Source organism: Abramis brama (genome assembly GCF_963993115.1).
Source record: "Abramis brama genome assembly, chromosome: 22".
NCBI lineage: Eukaryota > Metazoa > Chordata > Actinopteri > Cypriniformes > Leuciscidae > Abramis > Abramis brama.
Window position 1 is genome coordinate 30061418 of NC_139984.1, and position 27237 is coordinate 30088654.

General features: G+C 38.2%; 3 protein-coding genes across 6 annotated transcripts in view; 1 reads left to right on the plus strand and 2 right to left on the minus strand.

Annotated features, from left to right (window-relative positions):
* Positions 1-27237, minus strand: part of LOC311072984 (uncharacterized protein) — a 1552487-nt gene that overhangs the window by 10232 nt on the left and 1515018 nt on the right. The window contains exon 1 of one of the 3 annotated variants that reach the window (XM_084098375.1): positions 1762-1992. The exons of 1 other annotated variant lie outside the window; for it this stretch is intronic. In XM_084098375.1, coding sequence (XP_083954501.1) covers positions 1762-1825 — 64 coding nt within the window. In that variant the 5' untranslated portion in view covers positions 1826-1992. Of the gene's footprint in view, positions 1-1761; positions 2027-27237 lie in introns of those variants that run through there. One more of the 3 variants, XM_084098376.1, reaches the window with a different exon arrangement.
* Positions 2179-13655, minus strand: rprd1b (regulation of nuclear pre-mRNA domain containing 1B). Of its 2 annotated transcripts, none has more exons than XM_084099644.1 (8): positions 13387-13655; positions 12307-12489; positions 10575-10704; positions 10348-10487; positions 8750-8871; positions 7533-7659; positions 5286-5461; positions 2179-3745 (listed from the first exon to the last, which is right to left on the minus strand). In XM_084099644.1, exons 2-8 carry the CDS (start codon positions 12455-12457, stop codon positions 3596-3598), a joined length of 996 nt encoding a protein of 331 aa, XP_083955770.1. In that variant the 5' UTR covers positions 12458-12489; positions 13387-13655; the 3' UTR covers positions 2179-3595. The 2 variants fall into 2 exon arrangements, with proteins under 2 accessions (XP_083955770.1, XP_083955769.1); XM_084099643.1 differs by having other exon boundaries at positions 2914-3745; positions 13530-13642.
* On the plus strand, positions 13625-26294 carry tti1 (TELO2 interacting protein 1). Its single transcript, XM_084099642.1, has 8 exons — positions 13625-13942; positions 15144-17459; positions 18037-18195; positions 19692-19840; positions 19979-20119; positions 20748-20952; positions 24540-24627; positions 25914-26294. The coding sequence occupies exons 2-8, from the start codon at positions 15167-15169 to the stop codon at positions 26113-26115; spliced, it is 3237 nt and encodes a 1078-aa protein (XP_083955768.1). The 5' UTR covers positions 13625-13942; positions 15144-15166; the 3' UTR covers positions 26116-26294.

A 27237-nucleotide genomic window follows, 5' to 3' on the forward strand; every position in this document is an offset into this window, starting at 1 on the left:
TGAATCTTTTAAATGATCAAGGTCACTTGAAACAAACATTGTGATCCTAAAGCCTGCATTGGAGAAGGCAGTAATAGGTTATATTTTGGGTGTATCAATATCAGGCCAAAGAAATAGATGATTTGTTCTGCTTTTTAACATTTGTGGTATTAACATGTTTTCATTCAGGTATTTCAGGTATCTGGCTATTATTATAAAATCTGCTAAGTAATTGTTTAAACTGTGCATCATTTATATATTTTTTGTTCCATTTTGTGGTAATTTAATATTATATTGTTCAGTATCAACTGTAAATATTCAAACTTTCACATGGTGTCATGTTGTACAGTATAATGTCTATTTTTATTATTATTACTAAAGTCATAACAATCAACAGCTCTTTTGTCATAGTCTCTTTGGTCTCTTTAAAATACTGCTGATGTAATCTTATTTAATGTTTCAACAGCCGCCACACTTCCTCTTCAGGAATTTCTTTTACGCAACTTCCTGTAAGGCTACTTTTAGCAGAGCTCATGTTTTATGGGCTGTAAAGCAATACATGGTTTAACAGTAAGTTATTATGAAGTGATAGCCTACATATGATCATATGGTGCTGTTTCAGTTTAATTAGTGTCTGACGTGAAACAATTAGAAATCACCACGCACAACAGCGTTCAAAAGCATGAGGGCTGACATAATTTTTTTTTGTTATTACTTTTTTATTCATTTTACAACCAGGTCTACGATCTGTATTAGTAATTGCAGTTGTACTGTAGTTAAAATCCACTATTTCAACTTCAGGGATCTTGTGCAAACAGAAGCTGCAGGGTATCATCTGAGGTGAACGTGACCGAGAACGATTTAAAATCCTGGCCGTGATCTGGTAATCTTGAGAAATCACAATCTCCGCGGATATTTAAAAAAAGATAAAACTGCAATTTTCGGCTACATTTTAAGGCAGCGCTCATGCGAAACGAGCAAGCATTTGTTTGTAAACAGTAACTTTCTCCATTTTCGATTTCTGTCAGCTGAGTTTATTTCCGTTTTTGACGTTGCGATTGCATGTGACCACACGTCTGATTTTGAAGGCTGCGTACGTTATCAATGATGTCTTATTTAAGAAAAGTAACCGTAATAAAATTGACTGTTATTCATCGTGAGGTGTTTAATACTGTAAATTATTTCCTTCTTTGAAATCCGTAGTCCGTACGGTTACGAGACCGCCTCGATGACGTATGCAGGAGTTGACAACAAACCAAACTGCGAAATGAGGCGCACGTGCGTTCTTGCATCAGCCAGACCGTCATGTTTTCAACTCACCGGCGCTTCAACTCTCGCTACACTTTTTCGCAGTGTAGCGAGAGCACATGGTTGCTAGATTGCAATTATTAACTAAAACACTGGGTACAAAACGTGTTCTTTTAACATAAAAGCTTTGTAAATTCTTTAAACCCCTAATGAATCGTAGCGGCTTAAAAACAGTCTGTAATGTTTTGTCTTCTCTTTTATTCTACAAATACAAAAAGTGGATTTGGTCAAGTTTATATTTTTTTAAGTACATTTTAGTCTCGTCTTTTTACGTCAACGATATTGCATGTACATTTGTCGTTTAAGGGCGTCGGTGTCGTCATCAGTGTCGTACTGCCTGTACAGGAAAACACCTGGTCGTAAACCTTTTTCGTCAAAAATTTCTTTAACGAAATGAACACTAGTTTGAAACATGCAAATTAAAGAGACTGAGACGTCGTTGTCGTGCAAATCTGAAATGTTATAACGTCTTACCTTGTAGCATTCTCCTAGTGACACAAGTTGCGTTTATAGTGGAAGTTGAATCAGTTCCAGGCATCTATCAAGGCTCTCAGGAGGACGCTGACATTCCAACCTCACCAGTCTATGAACCTCACGCATGCAAAACCAGCGCTGCTATTGTATAATAATCTGAATCCCTGTGCTTGTTCAGGTAGAAGGAAGCTGCACTAAAATCTTGGATTGGTGCGAGATGAGAGACACCCCTCGCCTGTCACCGGTGGCGTGATACTCTTGCTCTGCCCATAACTGCCGAGTCATGAGACTATGAGTCACTTCACATGTAAACGGATGTTTGGAGAAAGTTCTTCTCTTGGGATACATATGGGCATTGATGTAGACAAAATGGCCTCAGTTTAACAATGTGTCAGATAATCAACAACAACAACAAAACACAATTAGTACTTTATTGCTCCTCCTCTGACTTTTATGACAGCCTGAATTCTTTGAGGCATCGACTTGTGAAAAACACAAACACTAATGAAAAGCAATATCCACCATCAGTCTGCTTCCAACTTTCCTGAATTATAGCAGTTGACAGTTCACGTCATTGAGTTGATATGCCTTTCCTTAAGAAAAGCTTTAACACTCTTTGCTCTGTGGCAAGATGCATTGTCATCCTGAAAAATGACTTCATTACTAAACCCATTTTTTCTATGGATGGAATGAAACAAGTGTCCAAAATCTCATTCTACACCTGTGCGTTGATTGTTGAGATAATGATTGACACCTCTCCTGATCCTTTACCTGACATGATGCAACCCCATATTATAAATGAGTTGGGAAATTTGATAGTTTTCTTCAGACAGTCGTCTTTATGTTTCATTAGCACCAGACTAAAGTTCCAATATCATCTTCTTGACCAGTGCAGATTTGTTATTCATCACTGAATATCACTTGACTCCATGACCCACTGTAATCTTGTTTTCTTCTGTTTTGGTGTTTGTGCTGGTTTTTGTCTGACTTTTCTGTTTGTAAATCCCATTTCATTCAGCCGGTTTCTTACAGTTCTCTATGTGTGTGTGTGTGTGTGTGTGAATGTACGTATAAATATATGTTTCAAAAAAGCTTAACTTCAGTATTAAATCTGCTTGATGTATTGTCTAGATTCTAAACACACATATGTTTGGCCAGTTTCTATTTAATAGACGCTTCACAGCATCATTTACACATCCCGCTGATATCCAAGAATTCACTCGTATCAAAATGCATTTAGTTGTTGAATGTGTTCGGTCATTTAATGAGAGACACTGTAAACATACAGTGACTATAGGAGACAATGGGATCACACTGTATTTTTTCCACAAATATCAGCAAATCTGTTGTATTTCTCAGCAAAATAATCATTTGAAGAAGAACAGATCAAGTTTGTAACCAAAATATATCAGTTTGATGATGAGCATGAGTTTCCTAATTAATTTCTCTTGATTTAATGAACTCAGTCTATCGCAGTGAGGGCTTTAAAATCGAATCCTCATGTTTAGTCTCTTCCAAAACCAAAAATGAAGCAAAATTGTACTTGGAGCATTAAAACTAAAGACCTACAGGTATAAGACAAAAGCAAAAGAGGGTTGCTTTCCACAGCAAAGTCACACCAAAACAAAATCTCCACACTCTGAGTCCGGTTTAGTGACGGGTCGACTGGTGGGTTTGATCTCTGCGAGGTTTCGTAACCTTGTTGGCTGGCATGAGAACTACTGAAATACAAAAGTGGGCGAAGGATCTTGATCAGTCGCTCTGCTCTCCTCTGGTGTTTCCGTGGGTCAGGAGGAAGCCAGTGTCTTAGAGGACTTGAGTCTGATAGCGGCGCTCAGTCAGTGGAAAAGAGGTCTCCGGCAGACGGCAGGGGTGCGAGGCCGCCGGTGACGTTCGGGAGGAGAGACAGATCCGGGAGACTCTGGATGTGCGACTTGAGCTCCTTCCGCACTTGTGTGACTCGAGCCAGTTTCTGCTTGTATTCCTGAAATGATAAATCAATCAATGAATGGATCAGACAAAGTTCACTACTGTTCAAACTAAGGCTGTAATTGATGTCATGGTGTGTGTGTGAGAGAGGTGTGGCTTGTCGGACATAGCAACAGTAACTAAAGGGGGCGGGTCTTTGCGAACGGTCAATTGGAAGTAATTGGTCTTTTTTATTGAAAGGAATTAGATGAATAATGGATTAAAAGGGATTTAAGGGAATAAAGAGTAAGAAATAAGAATGATAAAAGCAGTTCTAGATCTAACAGTAGTCATGAAGTTGTCAATTTAAACTATTTGCAAATAATGAAATATGCATATTCGATTTTTAAATTCTTCTTCTAGTGTTGATTGATGGTCAGCTGGTCTGGTTATCCTAAATTAGATTTATTTGCTTTAAATTATAGTTTGTATATGCCAGCTGTGATGTCTGTGTGAGCTTGCTGCAAACTACTTTCCCTACAGGGATAAATAAACACTACTACTACTATATTTTGTATATGTATACTTTAAATATGTATTTTTTAGAATATGCACACTTTCACCCTTATTCTTATGTCTAATACTTTGAAAACACGAAACGTTTCTTGTCTCATCACATTCAGTTATGAATTACATGAATCATGTAAATTATAGCATATTTTCAATTTAATAAAGTGATTTGTTTTTATTTTTAAGTTGAATAGTTTGCATCACTGGAAATTACGCTCAGTCGTCATATTTATATCATAAAACAGTTGCCAAATATTAATTGTTTCGCTATCCACTCCACTGTTAAAACTAAAGCATCACTTTGAAATTCACATTATTCTTCTGTCTGTTGTAATAATATTTTCCAAATATTACTGTATTTACTCAATTTTCTTTTCAAATAAATGCAGCCTTGGTAAGTATAAGAGACTTATTTATTTTAAAACTTAAATATCTTACAAACCCCATACTTTTGAATGGTAGTGTTTTTCAGAAACACTTAAAGGAAATTTAATTAATGCATTAACCCAAAAATGTCTTTCCAAACACATATGACTTACTTTCTTCCATGAAACACCAAAGGAAGTGTTACAGAATATCAGAGCTTATTGTTTTCAAGCTCCAAAAATGAGAAAAAGTACCATAAGAATTTCAAAAGTATCATATAAGTTGTGCATATGACATGTCGCTATATTCAAAGTCTTCTGAAACCAGTTTTGTGTGAGGAAAACCAAATTTAGGAATCAAGCAAAATTAGAAGAAAAAAAAGGCAGAGGGCAGATTTATCAGTGAATAATGATTTAATGTTGGTCTTTTTGTCACACAAATATATTGGATGACTTCAAAAAGCTTGGAATATAGCACATACGTCATTTGGACTACTTTTATATTATTATTTTGTGTATTTTGAAGCTGGAAGGTAAACTTTAAGGTTTCACTTTAAATGCATTGAAAGCAGCAGCTCTGATATTCAGCAGAAATTCTCCCATGGAAGAAAGAAAATCACACAGGTTTGAGAAAGAAAGGCTCAACGTTTTTCCTTAAATCATTTAGAGTCTCTCTGGTACCTCGAGTTTCTTCTCCCTCTCGTTGAGCGCCTCCTTCTGGCTCTGGATGTATTCTGTGAGCATTCGGGCCAGCTGTCTGCGGTCCTCCAGCTCTGCGGCCAGACGTCCGTTATACTCGGCCAGCAGGAGACAAGCCTCGTCCACCGTCTTCGACAGCTTATCTGCCGCCTGTTTATCTGCAGAGCACAGGAGAGTTTCATCAGTCAGAGTCAGGGACCGTTCACACAGAACTAGGGGTGAATCGTGAGGGAATATTACACCTGTGACTACACCGGCGTTACACTACAAAAAATGCTTTCTTACTTAGTATTTCTGTCTTGTTTCCAGTCCACATATCAAACATTTCTTTAATCAAGATCCATTTACTAAAGTAGTGAAATGACATAAGATATTAAGTCTTGTTTTCTGGGGAAATAAATCAAAATTAAGTGAGTTGATTATTTTTCAGACCACATTGGCAGATCATTTAGCTTTTTTTAAGTATCAACTCACTTAATTTTGATTAATTCCCCCAGAAAACAGGACATAATATCTTATGTCATTTCACTCATCTAGTAAATGCATCTTGATTTAAGAATTTTTTGATATTTGGACTGAAAACAAGACAAAAATACTACATTTTTTGCAGTGTACCGATTACACCACACATCTTACAAGAAAAGATATTTGTCAATGATCAGTATGCTTACTTTGATCTTAAATGTTAATTCTTTACACAGTTCCCTTTCTTTGAACAAAGCAAATGCTTGAAAAAGGACGATTGAACATCGGATGAGCCACGGCTAAGACAACTGACAGGTTTCACACCGGACGCGTCACATTCAGTTCAAAGCGCCAGTCCAAAACACTTAATCTGGTTGCACTTTATTTTACAGTAGGTGTGCTTACCTAAGAAAGTACTGCGTAATATAAGGTTACTGCATTGGTTTAGGTTAGGTTGAGGGTTAGTATCCAATTATTGTAATAACTATAATAAGTACACAGTATGTCCATGGGGAACCGGACTGTAAAATAAAGCGCTACCGTTACTCTAATCACCAAACAGGCAAAAGGTCAATTCAAGAACAAACGAAGTGGAGTTGATGAGTTTGAAGTTCAGTGTTTGAAAAAACAGAGCAAATGGAAAGAGAAAGGGTGATGTATATTATTATAGCTCTCTAGATGAAGCATATAGACTTCACTCAAGCTAATGAAGCGCCGTTTTGACGGAGAACCCAGAAAAGAAGAAATTGTTGGATAACGTTGTTTTTGCACACAAAAAGTATTCTGGTCGCTTCATAACATTAAGGTTGAGCCACTGGAGTCACATGGACTATTTAAACAATGTCTTTACTAACTTTCTGAAAGTTGAAAGTTGCACTGATGTTGCTGTCAATGGAGGGACAGAAAGCTCTCATATTTCATCAAAAATATCTTAATTTGTGTTCTGAAGATGAACGAAGGTGTTACGGGGTTGGATTTGGAATCACATGAGGAAGAGTAATTACTGACAGCATTTTCATTTTTGGGTAAACTATCCTTTTAATTAGGGGTGTAACGGTTCACAAAATTCACGGTTCGGTACATTTTCGATACAGCATAAAGAAAGAAATGCCAGAGAAATTTCCTTGATTTAAAAAAAAAAAAGCATTTATTAAAAGAAAAATTATTTTTAAATAAGTGTGAGTTTTCCTACATCTTAAAACTTGTAGTTTTATAAATGGGGGAAATCTTTGAAGGATGAACAAACAATGTTTTGGTCATTACATTAAAAATTAAATTTAAATATGATTATTATTTGAGTTTTGAAGTGCTGGAAAAAGATGTGACACGTACTTGAAAGCACTGTACTATTCCTGCCAGACTTCCATGGTTACAGTGAGTGTTACTACAGTAAAGCCATGGTGAATGTTGCTGATCTGTGGACTTAAAGCCTATAACTAGTTCATTCATGGCACAGTGTTTCTCCTGGTTTCCACGTCAGCGCCGTTTGATCCATTAATACAGAAATGTGAATGTTTCTCACTAGATCTCGCAGCGATATTATTACTTCAGTCTTGAATTCAAAAGCTTTCTTTACTGGATCTCCTAGCGCTGTGTAGTAACAACAATTTCGGTTTGTAATGCGTACCGAACCGACAGCCTCGTTTCAAACAGTTCAATGCGAATATGTGTATCGTTACACCCCTACTTTTAATGCATGTTTACATGGAAAACAAGGGAATTATGTGTGAATGTGCTCTTACATGTTGACCCGTGATGACTCACCTGTGATCTTCTCTAGAAGGGAAACGTCCTGCACTTCCTGTGGAAGTGATGCGATCTTCTGTCTCACGGCCGCGTCTCCAGACGCCGCGTTCTCTAGATCCTGCAGCGCTTTCACCAGATCCTCCGTCTGCGGGATCAGGACATTCATCACAATCAATCACACTCATCGTCACTAATCTGGAGAGACACAGCTCTAAAATCTGATCAGATGAGCCATATTCAAAATGGCATTATCGCAATAACAGTAGTGGAAACAAATACCATAGTTACTATTTTTTTACCATAATTGATCAAAGAATCAAGGGTTAGAATCAGGGTTGAAATTAACTTTTTCCCTCACCAGCCAATTTGGCTACTAAATTTTTAAGTTACTGGCCATTCAGAGCCAAAAAAGAGGGGAAGAAAAAAAATAAACCAGATTAACTACATCACAGCTTTTATATATATATAAGCTAAGCTAATTCCGCCATACGTTATCCTTTTTACCCGCTTAAAAAAGCACGTTTTATTTTGTCACCATACTTGGTCGTGTAACTGTATTTAAATAGGGGAAAACGTGGAGGTGTTTGGTCGCTTCTAACTTCATCTCTGTTTGGTCCCTAATGAATGAACTGGGCTAAGCTTAGTGCTTTCAAAGTGTCACCGCGCGCCAGAGTGATTGAGTGCACGCACTGAGACGAGAGAGGTATGCATCAACTCGTCTTAGTTAAGGGAATAACATAGTTTAATATGAAAAAAAGGTGGAGTGTTCTTTTAATTGGTTTTACGCACAAAAAAGTGCAAAATACCCATCCAGCACACTATCAACACATATAAATTTGGATTTCATACATTCATTTCTTGTTCAAACTAAATCCTGTCATCCAGCCGTCTCCTCCTTCCTCTTTCATCCTTTTCACCAAAAATGTGTTTTAGGAGGACAGATCAATAACAATGTAGGATGTTGGAAAAATAACAATGTCTTTTCTGTTAACCAAATGCGTCTTAATCTTCGCTATTGCTTCAATGCAAATCTCTCAGAGTTGAGTATTTGCGCTAAATCTGCGCAGATTTGCTTATACAAACTTCCCCAGCAAAGTGAGTAAACATAATAAGTAACTCGCCAAATTGTCTGGTGAGAGCCAGCGTTAATCGACACAGTGGATTTTAACCCGCATTTGGTGTTCATTTCAAACCCTGGTTAGACTCATGTTTCTTTGAGTCGGTGTAAATCATACCAGCTGTGGAGCGGCTGCGTCCGTCTCGTGAGGAGAGTACTGAACTCTGTAATCATCATCTTCCTCCTCCTCTTCCTCTTGCTGCACCTTCTGGTAGCTTCTCTTCAAGTTTTTCCTATCATCTGCCACAAAAGAGCATGCAACCGTTACTTCACACACACTCAGCCTTCATTCAGACTGTTTTCTGAGTGTTAGAATAATAGTGCAGTGATGAAACACATGCAAGTCTGGGAATGATGTAGTGACAGAAATAAAATCTCTCTCATATTTGAGCTTCTTCTTTTTTTGTCTAGATTGCAGCTCTGCTCGTCAAACAACTGCACCAGGTGCATCCTGGGAGGCCCATTACAGGAGGAACATGTGATGAGCACTTAGTCATGCTTTTCAGTTCTAGATTATAATGAAATTCAAAGCTAATTTCAATTATTTTAGCAAAAACTTTAAGATGAAAACATCTTCAAGATCATGAGAAATAAAAACTTTAGTCTGTTTAGTGATGCATACATCACTTCTGCAGTGTGTATATTGTGCACAGTAAGCACATTTTATTTTTCTCCCAGGTTTCTTAAAGGGATACTTCACCGTGTTATTCCCCTTAACTAAGACGAGTTTATACATACCTCTCTCGTCTCAGTGTGTGCACTCAATCGCTCTGGCGCGCGGTAAAAAGGATAACTATAATGTATTGCGGAATAGCACTGGGAGCACTTCGACTCGGCGCAGTAATATCATCACTCCTGAAAAATCCTCCCCCCCTCTCCCTCACCGAGTCGAAGTGCTCCCAAGTGCTATTCCGCCATACGTTATCCTTTTTACCCGCTTAAAAAAGCACCACGTTTTATTTTGTGTCACCATACTTGGTCGTGTAACTGTATTTAAATAGGGGAAAACGTGGAGGTGTTTGGTCGCTTCTAACTTCATCTCTGTTTGGTCCCTAATGAATGAACTGGGCTAAGCTTAGTGCTTTCAAAGTGTCACCGCGCGCCTGAGTGATTGAGTGCACGCACTGAGACGAGAGAGGTATGCATCAACTCGTCTTAGTTAAGCGAATAACATAGTTTAATATGAAAAAAAGGTGGAGTGTTCTTTTAATTGGTTTTACGCACAAAAAAGTGCAAAATACCCATCCAGCACACTATCAACACACTATAATATGCTGTGGGACACTCTGATTCTAACTTTGAATACTATTTAGGACGGATAGTATGCGGTTTAGGACGCAGCATACTATTATATAATAGGGAAGTATTCGATTTCGGATGCAGCATGAGTCTTTTTGACTCGTTATTTGACTAAACTGCCAGTCGTTAAGACATAGACATCTTTACACAAATAACCATGATTAAAGGCACTGTGAACATTTTGGATATTGGATTTTTCTATGGTTTGTTACTGTTATCACTTTTTTGTGCTTAAAAACCAATAAACAAATCTGGGAGAAAGGGGACATTTGCATAATGTAATGAGCACTATGCAAATACTTCAAAATAAATGAGTATTATGGGTAGCATGACACACTAAACATACACTACCAGTCAAATGTTTGGCAGTACACAGTCTATGCTGTGCAGTTTGCAGTGTGCTGGTGTTACTCTGACCTGTGGGCTTGTGTTTGGGACTGTCCGAGTCCTCGATGGCCAGTTTGAGCTGCTGGATGAAGTCTGGACGGTAGAGGCTTCGCTCCTGCCAGATATTCAACAACCTCTCCATGTGCTTCTTTCCACCGTCATCTCCATCTCTGCCAGAGAAACACACACACAGCACACATGAGAAAGGACAAAACCCTGCCGATGAACGCGTGAAGCACATGTGAAGGGGAGCTTACCTGGCCACGTGTGAGCAGGCATCCACCAGGACGCCTTCGAAGTCTTTGGTGAACTCAGGACCCTTTTTCTTGCTGTTCTGAATCACGTCATTAGCCAGATACAGGAACGTCAACTTCCTGTTTCTTTTAGCTGAACAACAAACACATTTTATTCGATTTAATCATCCACTTTAAAACGTTTCAGTTTAAATGTTTGAGCATTTCATTCATTTTTGAATCCTAACCTTGTCTTCACAAACAAGATGACTTGTGCAAACTAAACTCAGAGAGTCAAGGTTTGGTCTTAGGCTGTGTTCACACTTGTGGTTCGGTTCGCTTGGTTTCTTTGGTCAGACCAAACAAAAAAAAAGCATTTAATCCTGGTCCGCTTAGCGTTCACATTTGCATTTTAACACCGAAACCTAAAGACACCGAACCTAAAGGCATAGGGATACGTTCACAACCTGACTGATCGGCTTTTCTATGTATATTTTGCAATCTAACTTACCGAAAATCCAAAACAATGCTGTGTTCTGGGATAAATGCACTCGCTGTATGTGCGTAGCAACATATGATGGTATTTTGACCAGCTGAGAACTCGTTAAAAGCTTGTAAATTGTGTAAAAGAGTCAAAACAGCGTCAGGAATCCACACACACACAGATCTGCTGCGAGGAGACGCTGTTCTGATGCCTGTGCTGAACTGTGATGGGCAACATCACGAGAAAAAAAACATTTTGTCCTTTTTTAGGGTCACATCTTGTGACATCACGTCCTGTTTTTGGTTCGTTTACATGTTTTTGGTCCGTCCTGCGTTCATATTTCATTCAAACTGCACCAGAGTTGGTTTGGAAGCGGACTGAGGCTGTGTTCACACTCGGCATGTTTGATTCGATTAAAACAAACTCTGGTGCGATTGCTCTGTTAGTGCGGTTCATTTGAATAAGTGTGAACGCTGCCATCCGAACCCTGGTGCCACCAAACAAACAAGATGGGTCTTGGTCCGCTTCCAAACCAACTCTGGTGCGATTCATGTGATATATGAACACAACACGGACCAAAGACATGTAAACGAACCAAAAACAGGAAGATGTGACCCTACAAAGGACAGAATGCTCAAGCATACCAGTTTTCTCTCATCATAGTCGTGATGTTGCCCATCACAGTTCAGTCCAGGCATCAGAACTGCGTCTCCGCGCAGCAGATCTGTGTGTGTGTGACGGAGGGACTCCTGATGCTGATTTGACTCCTTTACACATTTTCTAAGCTCTTCACGAGTTCTCAGCTGGTCAAAATGCCATCATATGTTGCTACGCACATACAACAAGCTCATTTAGCCCAGAACACAGCATTGTTTTGGATGTTTGGTTAGTTTCGTCACGAAATATATGCAATAAAAGCCAATCAATCAGGTTGTGAACATACAGTATCCCTAAGCCTTTAGGTTCAGTATCTTTAGGCTCTGTGTTTTTAGGTTCGGTGTTAAAAAATGCAAATGTGAACGCTAAGCGGATCAGGACTCTTTTTTTTTTGGTCCGGACCAAACGAACCGAACCACAAGTGCAATCAAACCCCGAGACACATCTTTTCAGCGTCTCAGTCCACTTGTTTGGTGGCACCAGGGTTCAGATGGCAGCGTTCACACTTCACTAACAGAGCAATCACACCACACATGCCAAGTGTGAACACAGCCTTACATTAACTACAACTGTGAACTTGAAACCGCAGCTGACAGCAGTGACACGGTCTCGTACCTTTCTTCAGCTCTCTGTGCCACACACGCACGATCAGCGATGAATGTTTGCGGTGATGAATGATCCACAGAGACAGAGTCTGAACGCTCTGCTGCGAGTTACTCAGTTCAGACAGCTTCTTCTCCAGCGCGGACTCGGAGAACGACGACATGCTGATCGCTCTCTCTCTCTCTCCAAACAACCCTGAGAAAACACATCAGGTTAGAAACAGGGCTGAAGCTTCTCCTGCCACAGAGTTGCATTTTACCTACTCTAATGCTGACGCCAAAACATGCGGCTCGTGGGAAAAGGTGGACCCTAGTATTCATTATAATAAAATATATAAAGAATATGTTTAGTTGGCTTGATATGTCATACAGGAGGACACTGATAAATGTTTGTTATTCTGCATCTGAAACTACTTTTAAAATAAAACTTTTGTCTAATTCTTTTATTATAGTATATTATATTACATTACATTATATTATTGCTTAGACAAGGAACATTTGTATTTTTATTTACTTTTATTGCAGGGCTATTTTAAATGGACTACTGGAAAAAATGTTTAAAATGGTGCTAAAATATACACATTCTCTCATACGGTTACATGCATTTTAATCTAGAAGCTTGATGTTAAATAAAAATGCAATAATAATGTTAAATTCTATCAGTCACCTAATCTCATACATACACATTATGCATGTATTTCACATGAAATATTGTGGTGTGATATACTATACACACTCTTAAACTACTACTAAAAGCATTTAGATTAATTTTAAATCATTATTATGCATGCAGGACTTATGACCTACTTGTATTAGAGAAACCACATGGAGAATTTGTTCTTTTAAAAAATAACCTCATATAGTAAAACATCGTGTATATATAACGATATAGTCTGGTTGCATATATGTGTATGATTAATAAATGAGATATTAGAGAGTTTGAACTCCATGCATAGTCCCGAGTTATTGATTAGTTGTAATGCATCATTTCTGAGACATGCAATAAGCAAGATCAATACAGAAAAAGCAAATTAAGCAGATTACAGAAACAAATCAAGCCAACAGCTAAAAATAAAGGTAAATACATTCTCACCTGTCAGCAGTTTTAGTTGGCTAATCTGGATTTAACTTCAATATGGCACAACACACGCGGAAACCCCTCAAATACCAGCTACCGCGGATTAGAAGGGTAGTTTAAGTCGAAATATTAATAAATCGAGTTAATAAGGTACAAACCTCTGTATATATTCCTCGAAACTTTTGGAGAATGTTTGAACACGATGGGATTTTGTTGCAAGTTGGGTTGATAAACAAACGAGCGTCGCGCGCGTGACGTCATTGGGACGCGACATCATGCTGGATGTGTCTTGAACAGCACTGTATTCTTCACTTCACTAGTTGTGTCGCTCTGAATAGAAATAGCAATAATTCGCAAGTGATGTCTGTTTTTGTTTCTTACAAAAGGGGTTTATGAGTCCCAGCCTTTGTTTGGTAGCAGGTATAGAGGATTATTTTACTCTATATGGACTGAATAAAAGGAACGTCACTTTAATAAAAATGAAACAGGAGTTTAATGTCATGTTATAAGCTTGAAACTGCATTATGTGCTGCAGCTGCTGACATGACTTCGCTGGACTGAACCACTCAGAGTAAGTATTATTATGGGGATTTTCAGGGGAGGGGCTGTAAATAAATATTCAATATGCTTTTTTTTTTTCTTTACTTATATTAAAATTAAACTTGACCATTAGACAAGTTGTATTTGCATTGCACTTAACAGCTTTAAGGTTTAAATATGCTGATTATGCATCATTTTATTAATCATGCACACAAACAAATATGATATACAGCTTACAGGAAATTGCACGTTTTAATTTGATTCATAGTTGGTAATTGTCAAACTTTTCTCTCTCTCTCTCTCTCTCTCTCTCTCTCTCTCTTTGCCTGTTTGTTTGCATTTGCTAGACTATATAACCAAAATGTATCTTAAAGAAATCAGTCAATGAATGCTAACTGATGCTAATTAATACTTTGTTTAATTGCCATAAGATTGGTAAAAAAAATCAATTAATATTGCTAACTATTGTTTTGGATGTGTTCTGAAAGTCATAGGTCAGAAAAGCAAACTGTTAAGTCCCCACTGCATAATTGCAATGCCGATACACATTGTAAGATTTTGGGCTGTCCCAGATGAAAGATGACCAATCGTGGTGATTTCTGTGGTTGTGTCTCCTAAACGGTGGATCTACATCGAGGTTTGATGTAGACCTTTGTCATGGTCTTGCGACCAAAGATAGCCTGCGATAATTTTCTGACGGTGTCAGAAATTTAGCATAATCATGATAGTGTGTTTGCAGCTGTATGACCTACATCTACTGACTAGCCAATAAAAATCCAACATGAAATGGCGTTTTGATCATCGCGACATGGCGCTAAAACTTAAAACTACTTTCTTCAGGCTCCATTTGCAACATTGGCATGCCAAGTTGGCCTCTTTTCCCTAGAAATGACCGCGTCCATATTCTCCTCTTTCGCTTCCTCCTCTTTTTTTCATCGCACATAAAACCACAATTGCCAAAGTGTGGTGCATCTTGCTCTATTTGTTTACCAGTAGTGCATGCTAATGGCGTTTTATTCTTCTATACTAACCTACAATTCAATATGTGTCATCATAGTACAGTCTACATACATATTGTACCCAAGTTTATTAGATCCATGTTGTAGAGTGTGATTTGTAATGATCTTATAGGATTGCCGAAATCGTACAGTCTTTAGCAGGCATTATATTGAAATAACTTTTCTCTTTGTCATAAATTCCCTCATGATGACTTTTATAATCTTCCTTTGCAGATCTCATATTCCATACATGGAGAATGGCTGAACATCAGATTGAAGACCCAAAGATTGCATTTGCATATCTCCGCCCATCATGTGTCCTCCTGACCAAAGAACCAACATCCGCAAACGTAGAAGCTCTTAGCGCCAATCTCCGTGGTATAAGCGATGGAGCTCTCCAACAGCTCCAGGACTATGTACTGTTTCCCCTCAGATTTGTCCTCAAAACCCCTGGCTCCAAGCGGGAGGGATTTATCGAGGCGGTCATGGAAACCATGACGTATGTGCTGGAGAACACATGCGTACAGAGTTGGGATTCTCTTCGGGATCTTTTCTCTGAGTTGTGCCTTTGTCTTTGTTCCCCAAAAGACCCGGGAAAGCCCGCCATGTCCTCCGAGGAGCTAAAGCTGGCCGTCCTCAGATGCCTGGACACCCTCTTGCACTCGGCCTACGGTGACATTGTTTTTAAACTCTACGAGCCAAGCATGTTGCCCGGACTTGGAGCAGCCGTGTCGCTACTTCTGGCACTTGCAGAGCATGAAAAGGCAAGGGGAGTTCAATTGGCTTCCCTTAAATGTCTCCTTTCTTTATTTCTACAATGCAACTGCAAGGAGGAACACATTGAGCCAGGACAAAACGAGAGGTATCTTCTTGGACGTGCCCTCGCCACATTTTTGCCTGGCATTTCTCGAGCCCTGAGTGAGGTAATAAGCGGAGACATAAGACAAGGCCATGCAGTCACGATGAAGGCCATGAGGGTTTGGTACAAAGCGGTAGGTCTGGTAATGGCCGATGAGCAGCTTCAGAAGACCGACATTGACAGGGCAGCTGGGGATCTGGGGAGGGTTGAGGAGCTGGTTGTAAAGAGGACTCCATCTTGGTGTAAAACCACTTCCCAGCGCCTTGCCATAGTCTTACAAAAGATAATTTCTTGCACTTCTTCCCACCCGCACTGGAGAATCAGGCTTGAGTTGGTCAATCTATCCCATCTTCTCCTTTCTCAGTGCAGCCAGTCTGTGGGTGAATGTGTCGGTCCTCTACTGGAAGCATTGGTAGGTGCCATCAACGATGAGGAGCCTGAGGTAAAGAGCAGGTGCAATGCTGCATTGGATGAAATTGCACAAAAAGGTCAAACCAATGGCGGACAGGACTTTACAGATGTTCTATCTGAAAACCTCCACAGCTTGGCGTCATCCTTACCTCGACTCATGAGAACGTCTGATGACCAACGCAAGCTCTTTGTCCTTAACGTGTTCCTCGGGTACCTCAAGATTCTGGGACCTAAAGTTGATGCAGTACTAAGGTCATCAGTCCATCTTGAGCGTATCTCCAAAGCATTGATGCAGGTGATGGAGCTTGACGTTACGGATGTGAAAATCATTGAGGAGAGAACTCTTAAGTCTTCAACAGACCTGGGACCTGATGTGCACCAAGTCCCATCCCAGAGGAAATATTTCCTCTACTTCACCGACGAAAGGATATTCTCAGCGCTCGGGAAGATCTGCCGCATGTTGGGATACTACGGAAACCTCTACCTTCTTGTTGACCGCTTCATGGAATTGTACAAGGAGTCCTCGGTTTACAGAAAGCAAGCTGCTTTGGTCCTCAATGAGGTAATTGTTGGTGCTGCAGGCATTGGCGTAGAGACGGACAACTCTAGGATTGATAGTTCAGGAATAAACCAGTCTAGAACAAATCAAGAAGACTTGAAATCTTCAATCATGTCTATCATCGAGGAGTACATCAGTTTGAGCAACTGGCATCTCCCTACAGTCTCAGAGGCCTTGGAAGTGAAACTTGAGGCTACAACCTCCTTAGTGCCCAATTATCCAGAACGAAATGGTCTCCAACTGCTTCCAGCATCTAAAACCCCAACGCTCCACCAACTCAACAGCAACATCTGGCAAATCTGTATCCAGTTGGAGGGTATCGGAGGCTTCGCCCTGGCTTTAGGCACTGATTTCCGTCTGCTTCTCATGACAGCCCTCTACCCTGTGCTGGAGAAGGCCGGAGATGAGTCGCTTCTCGTCAGCCAAGCGGCTTTCAACGCAATGTGCGACCTCTGCAAGGCTTGCGATTACAGTTCTCCCAAGGAGCTGGTCATCAAGAATGCAGACTACCTCCTCAATGACGTTTCTCTAAACCTCGGCAGACCCAGCATTCACCCTCATGCTCCGAGAGTTCTTGCGGTCATGTTCACTCACTCGGATGCCAGTCTGCTGCCTCTAGTGGCCGATGTAGTGCAGGACGTGTTAACGGCACTTGATCTCAGCTATGACCAGAGAACGCCACAGTTCTGTAGTGTGCTGCACTTACTCATGAAGGCACTTGGTGAGTCTTACTTAAATTTACTTACTTATAACCCTCTGGTGCTCTTCGCATGTCAGTCAAAAATGACAGTATTTTTTTTTGGTCAATGATAATGTACAATATTTTTGTTTGATCATGTTTTTTATTTAATATTTTGTATTTTTAGGGGATTTTTTTATACTAAATAATATGTACGCTGTATTTATAATCCTTTTTTTTTTTTTTTTTTTTTTGAGCATAGACTTTCCAACTTAAACTGTCGTAAATCAGACTTAAGTTTGATCTCTTTTCTAAAAACGACACTTGGCAGGTTATTGCTGAAGTGAAAAAAGTTTTAAAAAGTGAATTTAAAAAAAGGAACAGAATTTTACGTGTTTTGTTATGAAAAATGCACAAAAATACTATTTAGCAAGTGCCAAACGCCTTTACCAAGTTTCGTACCATTGCAATGAAATAAAAAAAATTTAAAAAATAAAATAAATTGTTTTAGTCAAAAATGACCGAAGAGCATCAGAGGGTTGGAACAATTCTACTATTATGTATTAGTTGGCAAATGTACTCTTTGGAGTTTGAAAAAGTCAAATGTGTTTTACCACAGTGAGATGGTTCCCTGCTACTATGGGACACCAGAAGCCATCCAGCAAAGACACCCAGAATAAAGAGAGTGTGAACTTGAGGCAGTTTCTCCTGGACTATAAGAAGCAGAAGGAGCTTGCTGAAGGCATTGGGGTAGAGGAGGAAGATCCTAATGAACTAGGTTTGTAATTTTGATTTATTTATGTTTGTTCTGCACCCCTAACTTTAAGAATTAAACTTATATGTAAACGTTGTTACCTTTCTAAGCAATCATACTTACCTGGATGATAAAACTGGGACTTCAGCCAAATCTAGCAGGGTTGTGGTCCATTCGAACCTGAATTGAGAAGTTTCTTGTTTACTTGTATACTTCCCAATATTTAATGAGACTTTTTCAGACCTTTATTTCCGAGGATGCGTTATCTGTGTGGACTTGCTTTGAAATGCAGTTCAGTAATTTTCTGTCATTTAAATTTGAATTCTACTTCAACTTCTAGTGGGGTGTGGCTAATTCAATTCGAATTCACACTCTTGAACTAAAGGGAGCAAATTCTTCAATTTGGCAGAATTTTGCAGACCCCTGATATCTAGAGACCAAAATATCACAGAAACTTGTGAGTGAGCTGTTTACTTGGACCAGTAAGTTAAGTAATACCCTAAAAGACATATGGTAAAAGGTTCACAAAAACTGTACTGTTAAAATGCTAAATTTGATATTACGTTGGGTGTGGAAATCAATTGGCTTGGGCTTGGTGCTGGTAACCCAATGCACAGGACAAAAGTGACACCAGAATAAAAATATTCATGATTCTGAAGCTGAAAATACAGAATTATTTTAGACGGATATGCTTGCAGTCTGTCACTGACTAGATATATTTCAAATAATATAAGCCACTTTTTACTGGTAACATAAGAAATTTGGCATTATCAGGACCCACAAATATTCCCCCATTGCATTATTATACATTATATTCAACATTACATATAGTAGTTTAATGTAGTTAGTTAACTTAATTTTTTTCTCACAAAGTAATTTTCATTTTGGGTGAACTATACACAATACAGATTGTCACTATCCATGATACATATTGTTGCGTTTTTGTATTGCGATATATTGCGACTACCCGTACCTAAAAAAAAAACCCCATTCAGAACATCCTACCAACCACATAGCAACGCCATAGCAACCAGCCAGAAGAAGATGTTTACCACCTTGCAACATTCTGTTATAATCACGCTTTACAGTTCCTGCTTGTAATTTAATTCTTGCACAGCAGATGACAGTATTGATCCAGTATAAGTGATGAGAACTGTTGCGCTCGTTCTTCTCAAGGTTTCGTCATAACTGCAGACCTGAAACAGAGGTAGTCACTTCTCCTGAAACAAGTGCAGTAAGTGCTTTGCATAAGGGTAGAGATGTAATAATAGAGCAGAATTATGATCACTCCAGCATCTTTAATCCTCCTCATGCTGAGACTTTCAACTCTGGGCTCAGATTTCTGATCATTAAACCAACACCACACAGAGTCAGAATTCCCTGAATGATCTGTTATTACGGCTTCAGCTGTTATTTGTGTTTGCATGAAGATATGTTCACAGGGGCCAGACTAGTCTAATGCACAGGCGACGTAAAATGACCAATTCGATTTTCTAATTTTATTTTCATCGCCTGTCCAGACGCTCCTCCACCAGCGTCTGCTTCTGATGAGGACATGGAAGGCCCTGCTGAGAAAAAAGAGCTTCCTCTTCATATCCAGATTGCAAAAGACGTGATGGAGCGATGCATTCATCTGCTCTCCGACTCCAACCTGAGAACCCGACTCAAGGTTGTAAAATCTCTTCTGTTTTAAAAACACAAAGAAACTTTAGTGCAGTTTTCAAAATGTTAAAATACTTGCATCGCTGCAGGCCCGTTTCCCTTGAGACGAGCACATGACTAGTAAAATGTGCATGTGCCTTTACAGGTGTTGGACATCCTGGAGCTGTGTGTGTGCGTTTTATGTGAGCAAGAGGACGAGCTTCTTCCCATGGTGCACCGGTGCTGGCCTGCTCTCCTCCACCGTCTCACCAGCGATGACCCTCTCGATGTACCACGAGCATTCAAGGTGAGACCATGACCATGCGTTTTAAAAATGGTGTTTTAAAAGGCCATGGAAATGAATGAAACATTAAAAGTCATGTATATTTCTATAGGATCTTGTAGTTTTATGATCTGCAAATGCATAGGTCAAAACAAAATTACAAATTAGCGAACTAAGATGAATAGATCTGAAACTAAATTAATGTAAAAGTGTGGAAAAACTGTAGTTGGATATTGTTGCATTGACTATTCTATCATCCATTCTTTTGAACTTTCCATTCATCAAAGAATCATAAAAAATTGATCATGGTTTTCACAAAAATATTAAGCAGCTCAATATTTTTCAACATTGATTATAGTAAAGGTTTCTTGAGCAGCAAATCAGAATATTAGAAGGATCATGTGACTCTGAAGACTGGAGTAATGATGCTGAAAATTCACAGGAATAAATCACATTTTACAATATATTCACATAGAAAACAGCTGTTTTAAATTGTAATTTCACAATATGATCGAATATATGCAACCTCAGTAAACAAACAAACGTAAACAAAACGTACAAACCTTTGAACGGTAGTGTATATTAACTGGAATACTACTATAGATCCGGGAGATCATCCGTTCACCAGTTCCTCCATGAATCTCTCTCTCAGGTGCTGTGTGTTCTTGGGCAGTCGTGTGGAGATTTCCTCAGGAAACGCGTGTCTAAAGAGGTTCTTCCCCGTCTCACCTCCTCTCTGATGAAGCAGGCGGAGATCAGCGCTCGCTCCGGGCCCGCATACACACACACACTGGCGTACAAACTCCAGCTCGCCGTGCTGCAGGGTCTCGGACCTCTGTGTGTCTCACTGGACCTCAGTAAGTCTGGAGGACATCAGTGTCCCGAACGCCTGCTAGAAACTGTAGAACTGTCAACATCAGTGAAACTGTATAGATATAATCAACAGGGGGACTGTGACAGTATTGCAGGTCTGCCCGTTTAATATGTGTGACAAAAAATTGAAAACATGCTTAAACAAAAACATTCATTTACCTCCAATGCTAAGGTTAAAAAGCTAATATTCAGCGAATTGTTGCATTGTTTGTCCCACATTCAAATATATTAGGTCAAATTAAAATGTAATGTACAATTATAATTGTGATTTAATGGATGTGCAGCGTCAGCATCATAACAAATCACATACATGTATGAATACGGCACTGTACGTTATTATGGCTTAAAATGCAACACTCAGTCCTAAAAAAATCATCATGTATAATTTATATGTTAAGTTTAACTGTTCATTTGTAACATAATCTGCCCAAATCAGCTGAAGAACATAAACTGCATCTACTTTCAATAATGTGCTGAATGTCTGAAGGAGGATATTCAGCTAGAAAAATGTATGATGGGAACTTATTTTAGCATTTAAAGTGGGCTTTGATATTTAATTTTAATATTTTCCATTGCCTGCATTACCTTGGTTACATACAGAAACCTCTCAGAGGTCTTGGCAGTGGAAAAAAATTATATCTCAAAGTTTTGATTTCCCCAGGTAACCAAAACCAGACAGTGATGGAATGCTAAAAAAAAAATAAGAAGGAAAAACTCTATTACAATGCTTTTGAGAGAGAACAAAATGTGTGCGCAAACTCAAAGTTTCTCGGCATTCCTTAAAATAAAGGATCCAAAAAGGTTTTTTTGCAGTGATGTAATCGAAGAACCATTTTGGGTTCCCCAAAGAACCTTTCAGTGAACATTTCTAAAAATAACCTTTTTTGTTAGTGAATAACTTTTCTTTTCTGTCAGCTGTAGTGATTTATCACATAGCAATAAATCAAACTATTGAGTAATATATGGTCATATTGAGATTAAATCAATATATCTGTCAGATCAATTCATTAATTAGACTATTTTGAAATGATCAGCTTTGGAAAAAAATAAATATATATATATATATAAATATAAAATATTTATGGCAAATATAGCTACATTTATTAATCGGACTGACAGATAAGTTTGTATATAACATATTAGCAATTATAATTTAATATAATGGTAATTATATAAAATGTTATACACACATTTTCAAACAAATAAATTATATATTTTTTTCCACCTCGTTTAACAAAAATAATTCATAATTTTTATATATAAATATGAAAGAAATTGTTCAAAATTACAAGTGAATTTAAAAAGAATATATATGTAATGCTGTATATATGTTTTTTATTCACTTGTATTTTATTTATTTTTGTAAACCTTTTAGTGAACAGTTCTAAAAAGAACCTTTTTTGTTAGTGAAGACTTTTTTTTCCACTATAAAGAACCTTTTGTTCCGGAATGTTCCACTGATGTTGAAGGTTCTTGATGGAACAATTAGATGCCAATAAAGAACCTTTATTTTTAAAGAGTGAGGGGAATGCATATTTTTTGTGAGCAATATATATATATATACTACCGTTCAGAAGTTAGGGGTCAGTAAGATTTTTAATGTTTTTAAAAGAAGTCTCTTCTGCTCATCAAGGCTGCATTTATTTGATAAACAACAGTAATATTGTGAAATATTATGACAATTTAAAATGACTGTTTTCTATTTTAATATATTTTAAACTGTAATTTATTCCTGTGATCAAAGCTGAATTTTCAGCATCATTACTCCAGTCTTCAGTGTCACATGATCCTTCAGAAATCACTCTAATATGATGATTTGATGCTCAAGAAACATTCATTATTATGATCAATGTTGAAAACAGTTGTGTACAAACTTTTTTCAAAATTCTTTGATGAATAGAAAGTTCAAAAGAACAGCATTTATTTAAAATAGAATATTTTCTAACATTATAAATGTCTTTGCTGTAACTTTTGATCAGTTTAACTCATCCTTGATGAATAAAAGTATTGATTTATTTAATTTCTTTCCCCCAAAAATAAAATTAAAAATCTTACTGCCCCCAAACTTTTGAACGGTAGTGTACATATATGTTCTATTAACATGTCCCCTTAAGCTCTCTGTAGCTGCATCAGCAGAAAAGGTAAACATATTTTTAAAGGCAGAAAAAATGCATCTTAACTCATGAATCATGCACACAATAACATCATGCATTTGCGAGCGCGCGGTGAGCACTAGATGGCAGACTCGCGTCAGAGTTTCGTCTCAGCTGCAGTGAACATGTCAAAGTCAATCTCAGTGTAAGCGATGAAGTCGTGTTCCTGCTGATGTCACATCACAGCTCCACCTGAAACCCCAGAGCTTCTCTGACAGACACCATCATGCGTTGCTCTGCTCATTCCTCAGGAGAAGCTCGGAGGGGATTTCAGCGCTCTCGTATCAGTTTCTCATCTCTGTGGGGCTTCTGATGTAATGCAGGGGCGAAATGGAAAAAACGTACATGTTGCATGCATTCTGCTGCGGCATAAGCCTTGATGCATGTAAAAGTGCTCTTTGAAAAATAAATATCGACTATTGGCTTATAATATCAGTTATCATTCTCAAGTTTAATTCGTGCATCTGTAATAGTGAAGTATAAGGGGTTGACTAAGTGACAATAAAGGCTACTACTACATTTGCAAAGCAAACCCAATGGTTTGTGAAACGCTGAAGTGACTTGTTGTTTGATTGAGCTGACATGTGGAGAGAAAAATATTTGTGCAATTGTGATTGTGCATAATGGTGTGATTGATTTAGTGTGTGTGTGTGTGTGTGTGTGTGTGTGTGTGTGTGTGTGAGTGAAGGGAATACTGAATACTGATAGAGTTACCATGGTTATGTGAGACACCTGAGAGACAGACAGACGAGAGGTCATGCTGTTTATTTCCCAGTTGGCTTTAGTGCTCTCTCTCTCTCTCTCTGTCTCTGTCTCTGTCTCTGCCTCTCTCTCTCTCTCTCTCTCTCTCTCTCTCTGTCTCTCTCTCTCTCTCTCTCTCTCTCTCTCTCTCTCTCTCTGTCTCTCTCTGTCTCTCTCTGTCTCTGTCTCTCTCCGTCTCTCTCTCTCTGTCTCTCTCTCTCTCTCTCTCTCTCTCTCTCTCTCTGTCTCTCTCTGTCTCTGTCTCTCTCCGTCTCTCTCTCTCTCTCTGTCTCTCTCTCTCTGTCTCTGTCTCTCTCTCTCTCTGTCTCTCTCTCTCTCTCTCTGTCTCTCTCTCTCTCTTTCTGTCTCTCTCTCTGTCTCTCTCTCTCTCTCTCTCTGTCTCTCTCTCTCTCTCTCTCTCACACACACACACACACACACACATATATGCCCTCTTTATTATTCTCCCTCCATCCCTCATTTCTCGCCGTCCCTCTGCATTCACCTCCATTTTTCTAGAGTAATGAGGCTCTACATCACGCTGCTTAATTAATTAATTAGGATAATGCTGCCATGGAGACTATTAGATTATAATAGAACATCTGTGGCCATTATGACGCAGGCGTTCGTTCTCTGCATTTCTGCATTTCATCTTTCTTCTGAATGTCTGTTTGCAGTGGAGGCGGATCTGGATCGAGTGTGTGAGGCTTGTCTTCTGTACCTGAGCTGCCGACAGCCAATCAAACTGCAGGAGGCGTGTCTCAGGTAAAGCCCAACCCAGCGCTAAACTGGAACTTCTTCCTTTATTAAAGTGGGTTTAATCTTTTGTTCTTTCTTTAAGTTTCAGGAACTTGCACAGACTAAAATCAAAACAATTTGATTATTAATATTTAATTAATATTTAATATAAATTTTGTGGTTGTATATTAATTTCTGCTGTCAGCTGTAGTGATTTATCAAATAGCAATAAATCAATCTATTGAGTAATATTTGGTCATATTGAGATTAGATTAATATATCTGTCTGACCAATTCATTTGACTATTCTGAAATGATCTGCATCAGGGTGAAAAAAATAAATAATAATAATAATAATAATAATAATATTTTATATATATATGGCAAATATAGCTAAATTGATTAATTGAAAATTGATTAATCGGCCTGACAGATTTGTTAGTATATATAAAATATTAGCAACTATAATTTAATAGAGTGTTATACACACACATTTTCAAACAAATAAATAATTTTGACTTTGTTTTATATATAAAAATATATATAAAAAATTATAAGTGAAATTTATATCAGTGAAATTCACTTATTTTGTACAAATTTTCAATAAAAAAATTGAAGAAAAGAAATTTAAGAATAAAATTTGTGGAAAAATAAGTGAATTTTCCAAAACACAAAAACAAGTTATATATATAATTTGTTTTTGTGTTTTGGAAAATTCACTTATTTTTCCACAAATTTTATTCTTAAATTTCTTTTCTTAAATTTTTGGGAAAAAATCACTTATTTTTCCACAAATTCTATTTGTAACAAATCAAACAAATATATTAAATTTTTTTGGAACATGCCTTTAGATTTCGGTATTGACAGTCCAAAAACAAGGTTACACTTATGTCTAGATATTAATTTACAAATTGGGCATTAAAGAGATAGTTCACCCAAAGTTCTGTCATCTTTTACTCACCCTCAAGTTTTTCCAGACCTGTATGGGTTTCCAAACCTGTATGAATAATGTATATTTAAGAATGTTGGTAACAAGACAGTTGCCAACATTTCCATGGAAGTCAATGACATCCATCACCTGTCTGGTCACAACATTGTTCAAAATATATTTTGTGTTCAACAGAATGAAACTCATACAGGTTTAGAACAACTTGAGGGTGAGTAAATGATGACAGAATTGTCATTTTTAGGACTCTTTAAGCTGAAACTTGACTTGTTCATGTTCCGGTTCACGATGTGCTGTTACACACTCCCATACCCTGCTATAACAGTATGAATCACCCTAACAGTGTCTTATCGTGTGTTTGTCCGCAGTGTTTTCCGGTCCCTGATGGATCTGGACGCTGATATGTGCTGGTTCACTCTGAACGAGCTGTTCTGTCCTGTAACGTACGAGCCGCCTCATCCGCAGCTTCTGCCCGTGACACTGAGCGGATCCGACAAGCCCAGAGACCAGTTCACTGACAACGTCCTCAAATTACTGCAGGAGTTTGATTCCCTGAACGCGGACAGATGAGACTCCCGAGGTTTAGATGCCCATCAACAGGCCTGCTGATGTCTGAACGCTAGGATCATTCTAGTATTCTGATCCTCACTGACACACGTATGAATGGATGAACTTTAGGACAAGGCTGACAAGTTGACTTTGTCATAATGCAGATTGCCATATATACAATAAAACAAACTGATTGAGAAATAAAAAAACGTGTATTCCTTACAAAAAAATGCCATTTAAATGATATTTTCTGCCAAATCACCATAATTATTATAGTTATTTCTCTAAAATTAATACATTTATGGTTTATTTAATTTCATTATTACATATTTTGGTAACACTTTACAATAAGGTTCATTAGATAATGTAATAACTAACATGAACTAACAATGAGCAATACATTTGTTACAGTATTTATACATCTTTGTTAATGTTAGTAAAAATACAGCTGCTCATTGTTAGTTCACGGTGCATTTACTAATGTTAACAAATACAACCTTTGATTTTAATAACGTATTAGTAAATGTTGAAATTAATAACTAAGATTAATAAATACTGAAGTTCATTCTTCACGTTAACTAACTATTGAACCTTATTGTAAAGTGTTATCCATATTTGTATAAATCACACATATGTTCTGGTGTAGTTGTGACCTGTTGGGTCGCGGGTTCTTCAGTGACAGTCTAATAAATGTGTGGCCTGTGAGATTCGCATTAAAGCTGCCTCATATGCTTTGTGTTCGCCTGCTGTAGTGTTATCTGTACTGTACTTTGCTATTTATCCTCCTGCCAGGGCTGACAGAGGCGCTATTATTCACCGGGCCCGAGCGCCGGGGTGACCGGCTGACATGCCTCATACGCGGCTAATGCAATTTCCTCCCGGCCGCTTCTGATAAGTGCCGGAGCATCATTATAGAGTCAAACCGCTTGACATGAGTTTTGTTTGAAGGATTCGCCAACGTTAAAGACGACAAAGCAAACTGAAGAGATGAAGAAATGAAGAATCGAGGTGATTTTTGAGGTTAAGTAGCTGGAAAAGCTCTTTGTTAGAATGAAAGTTAAAAAGGCTTTTTTGGATAATTTTATTGATTATCTACAGTTTTACCATTACTGTTTGGCGCTTTTTATAATAAAGGCCCAATGC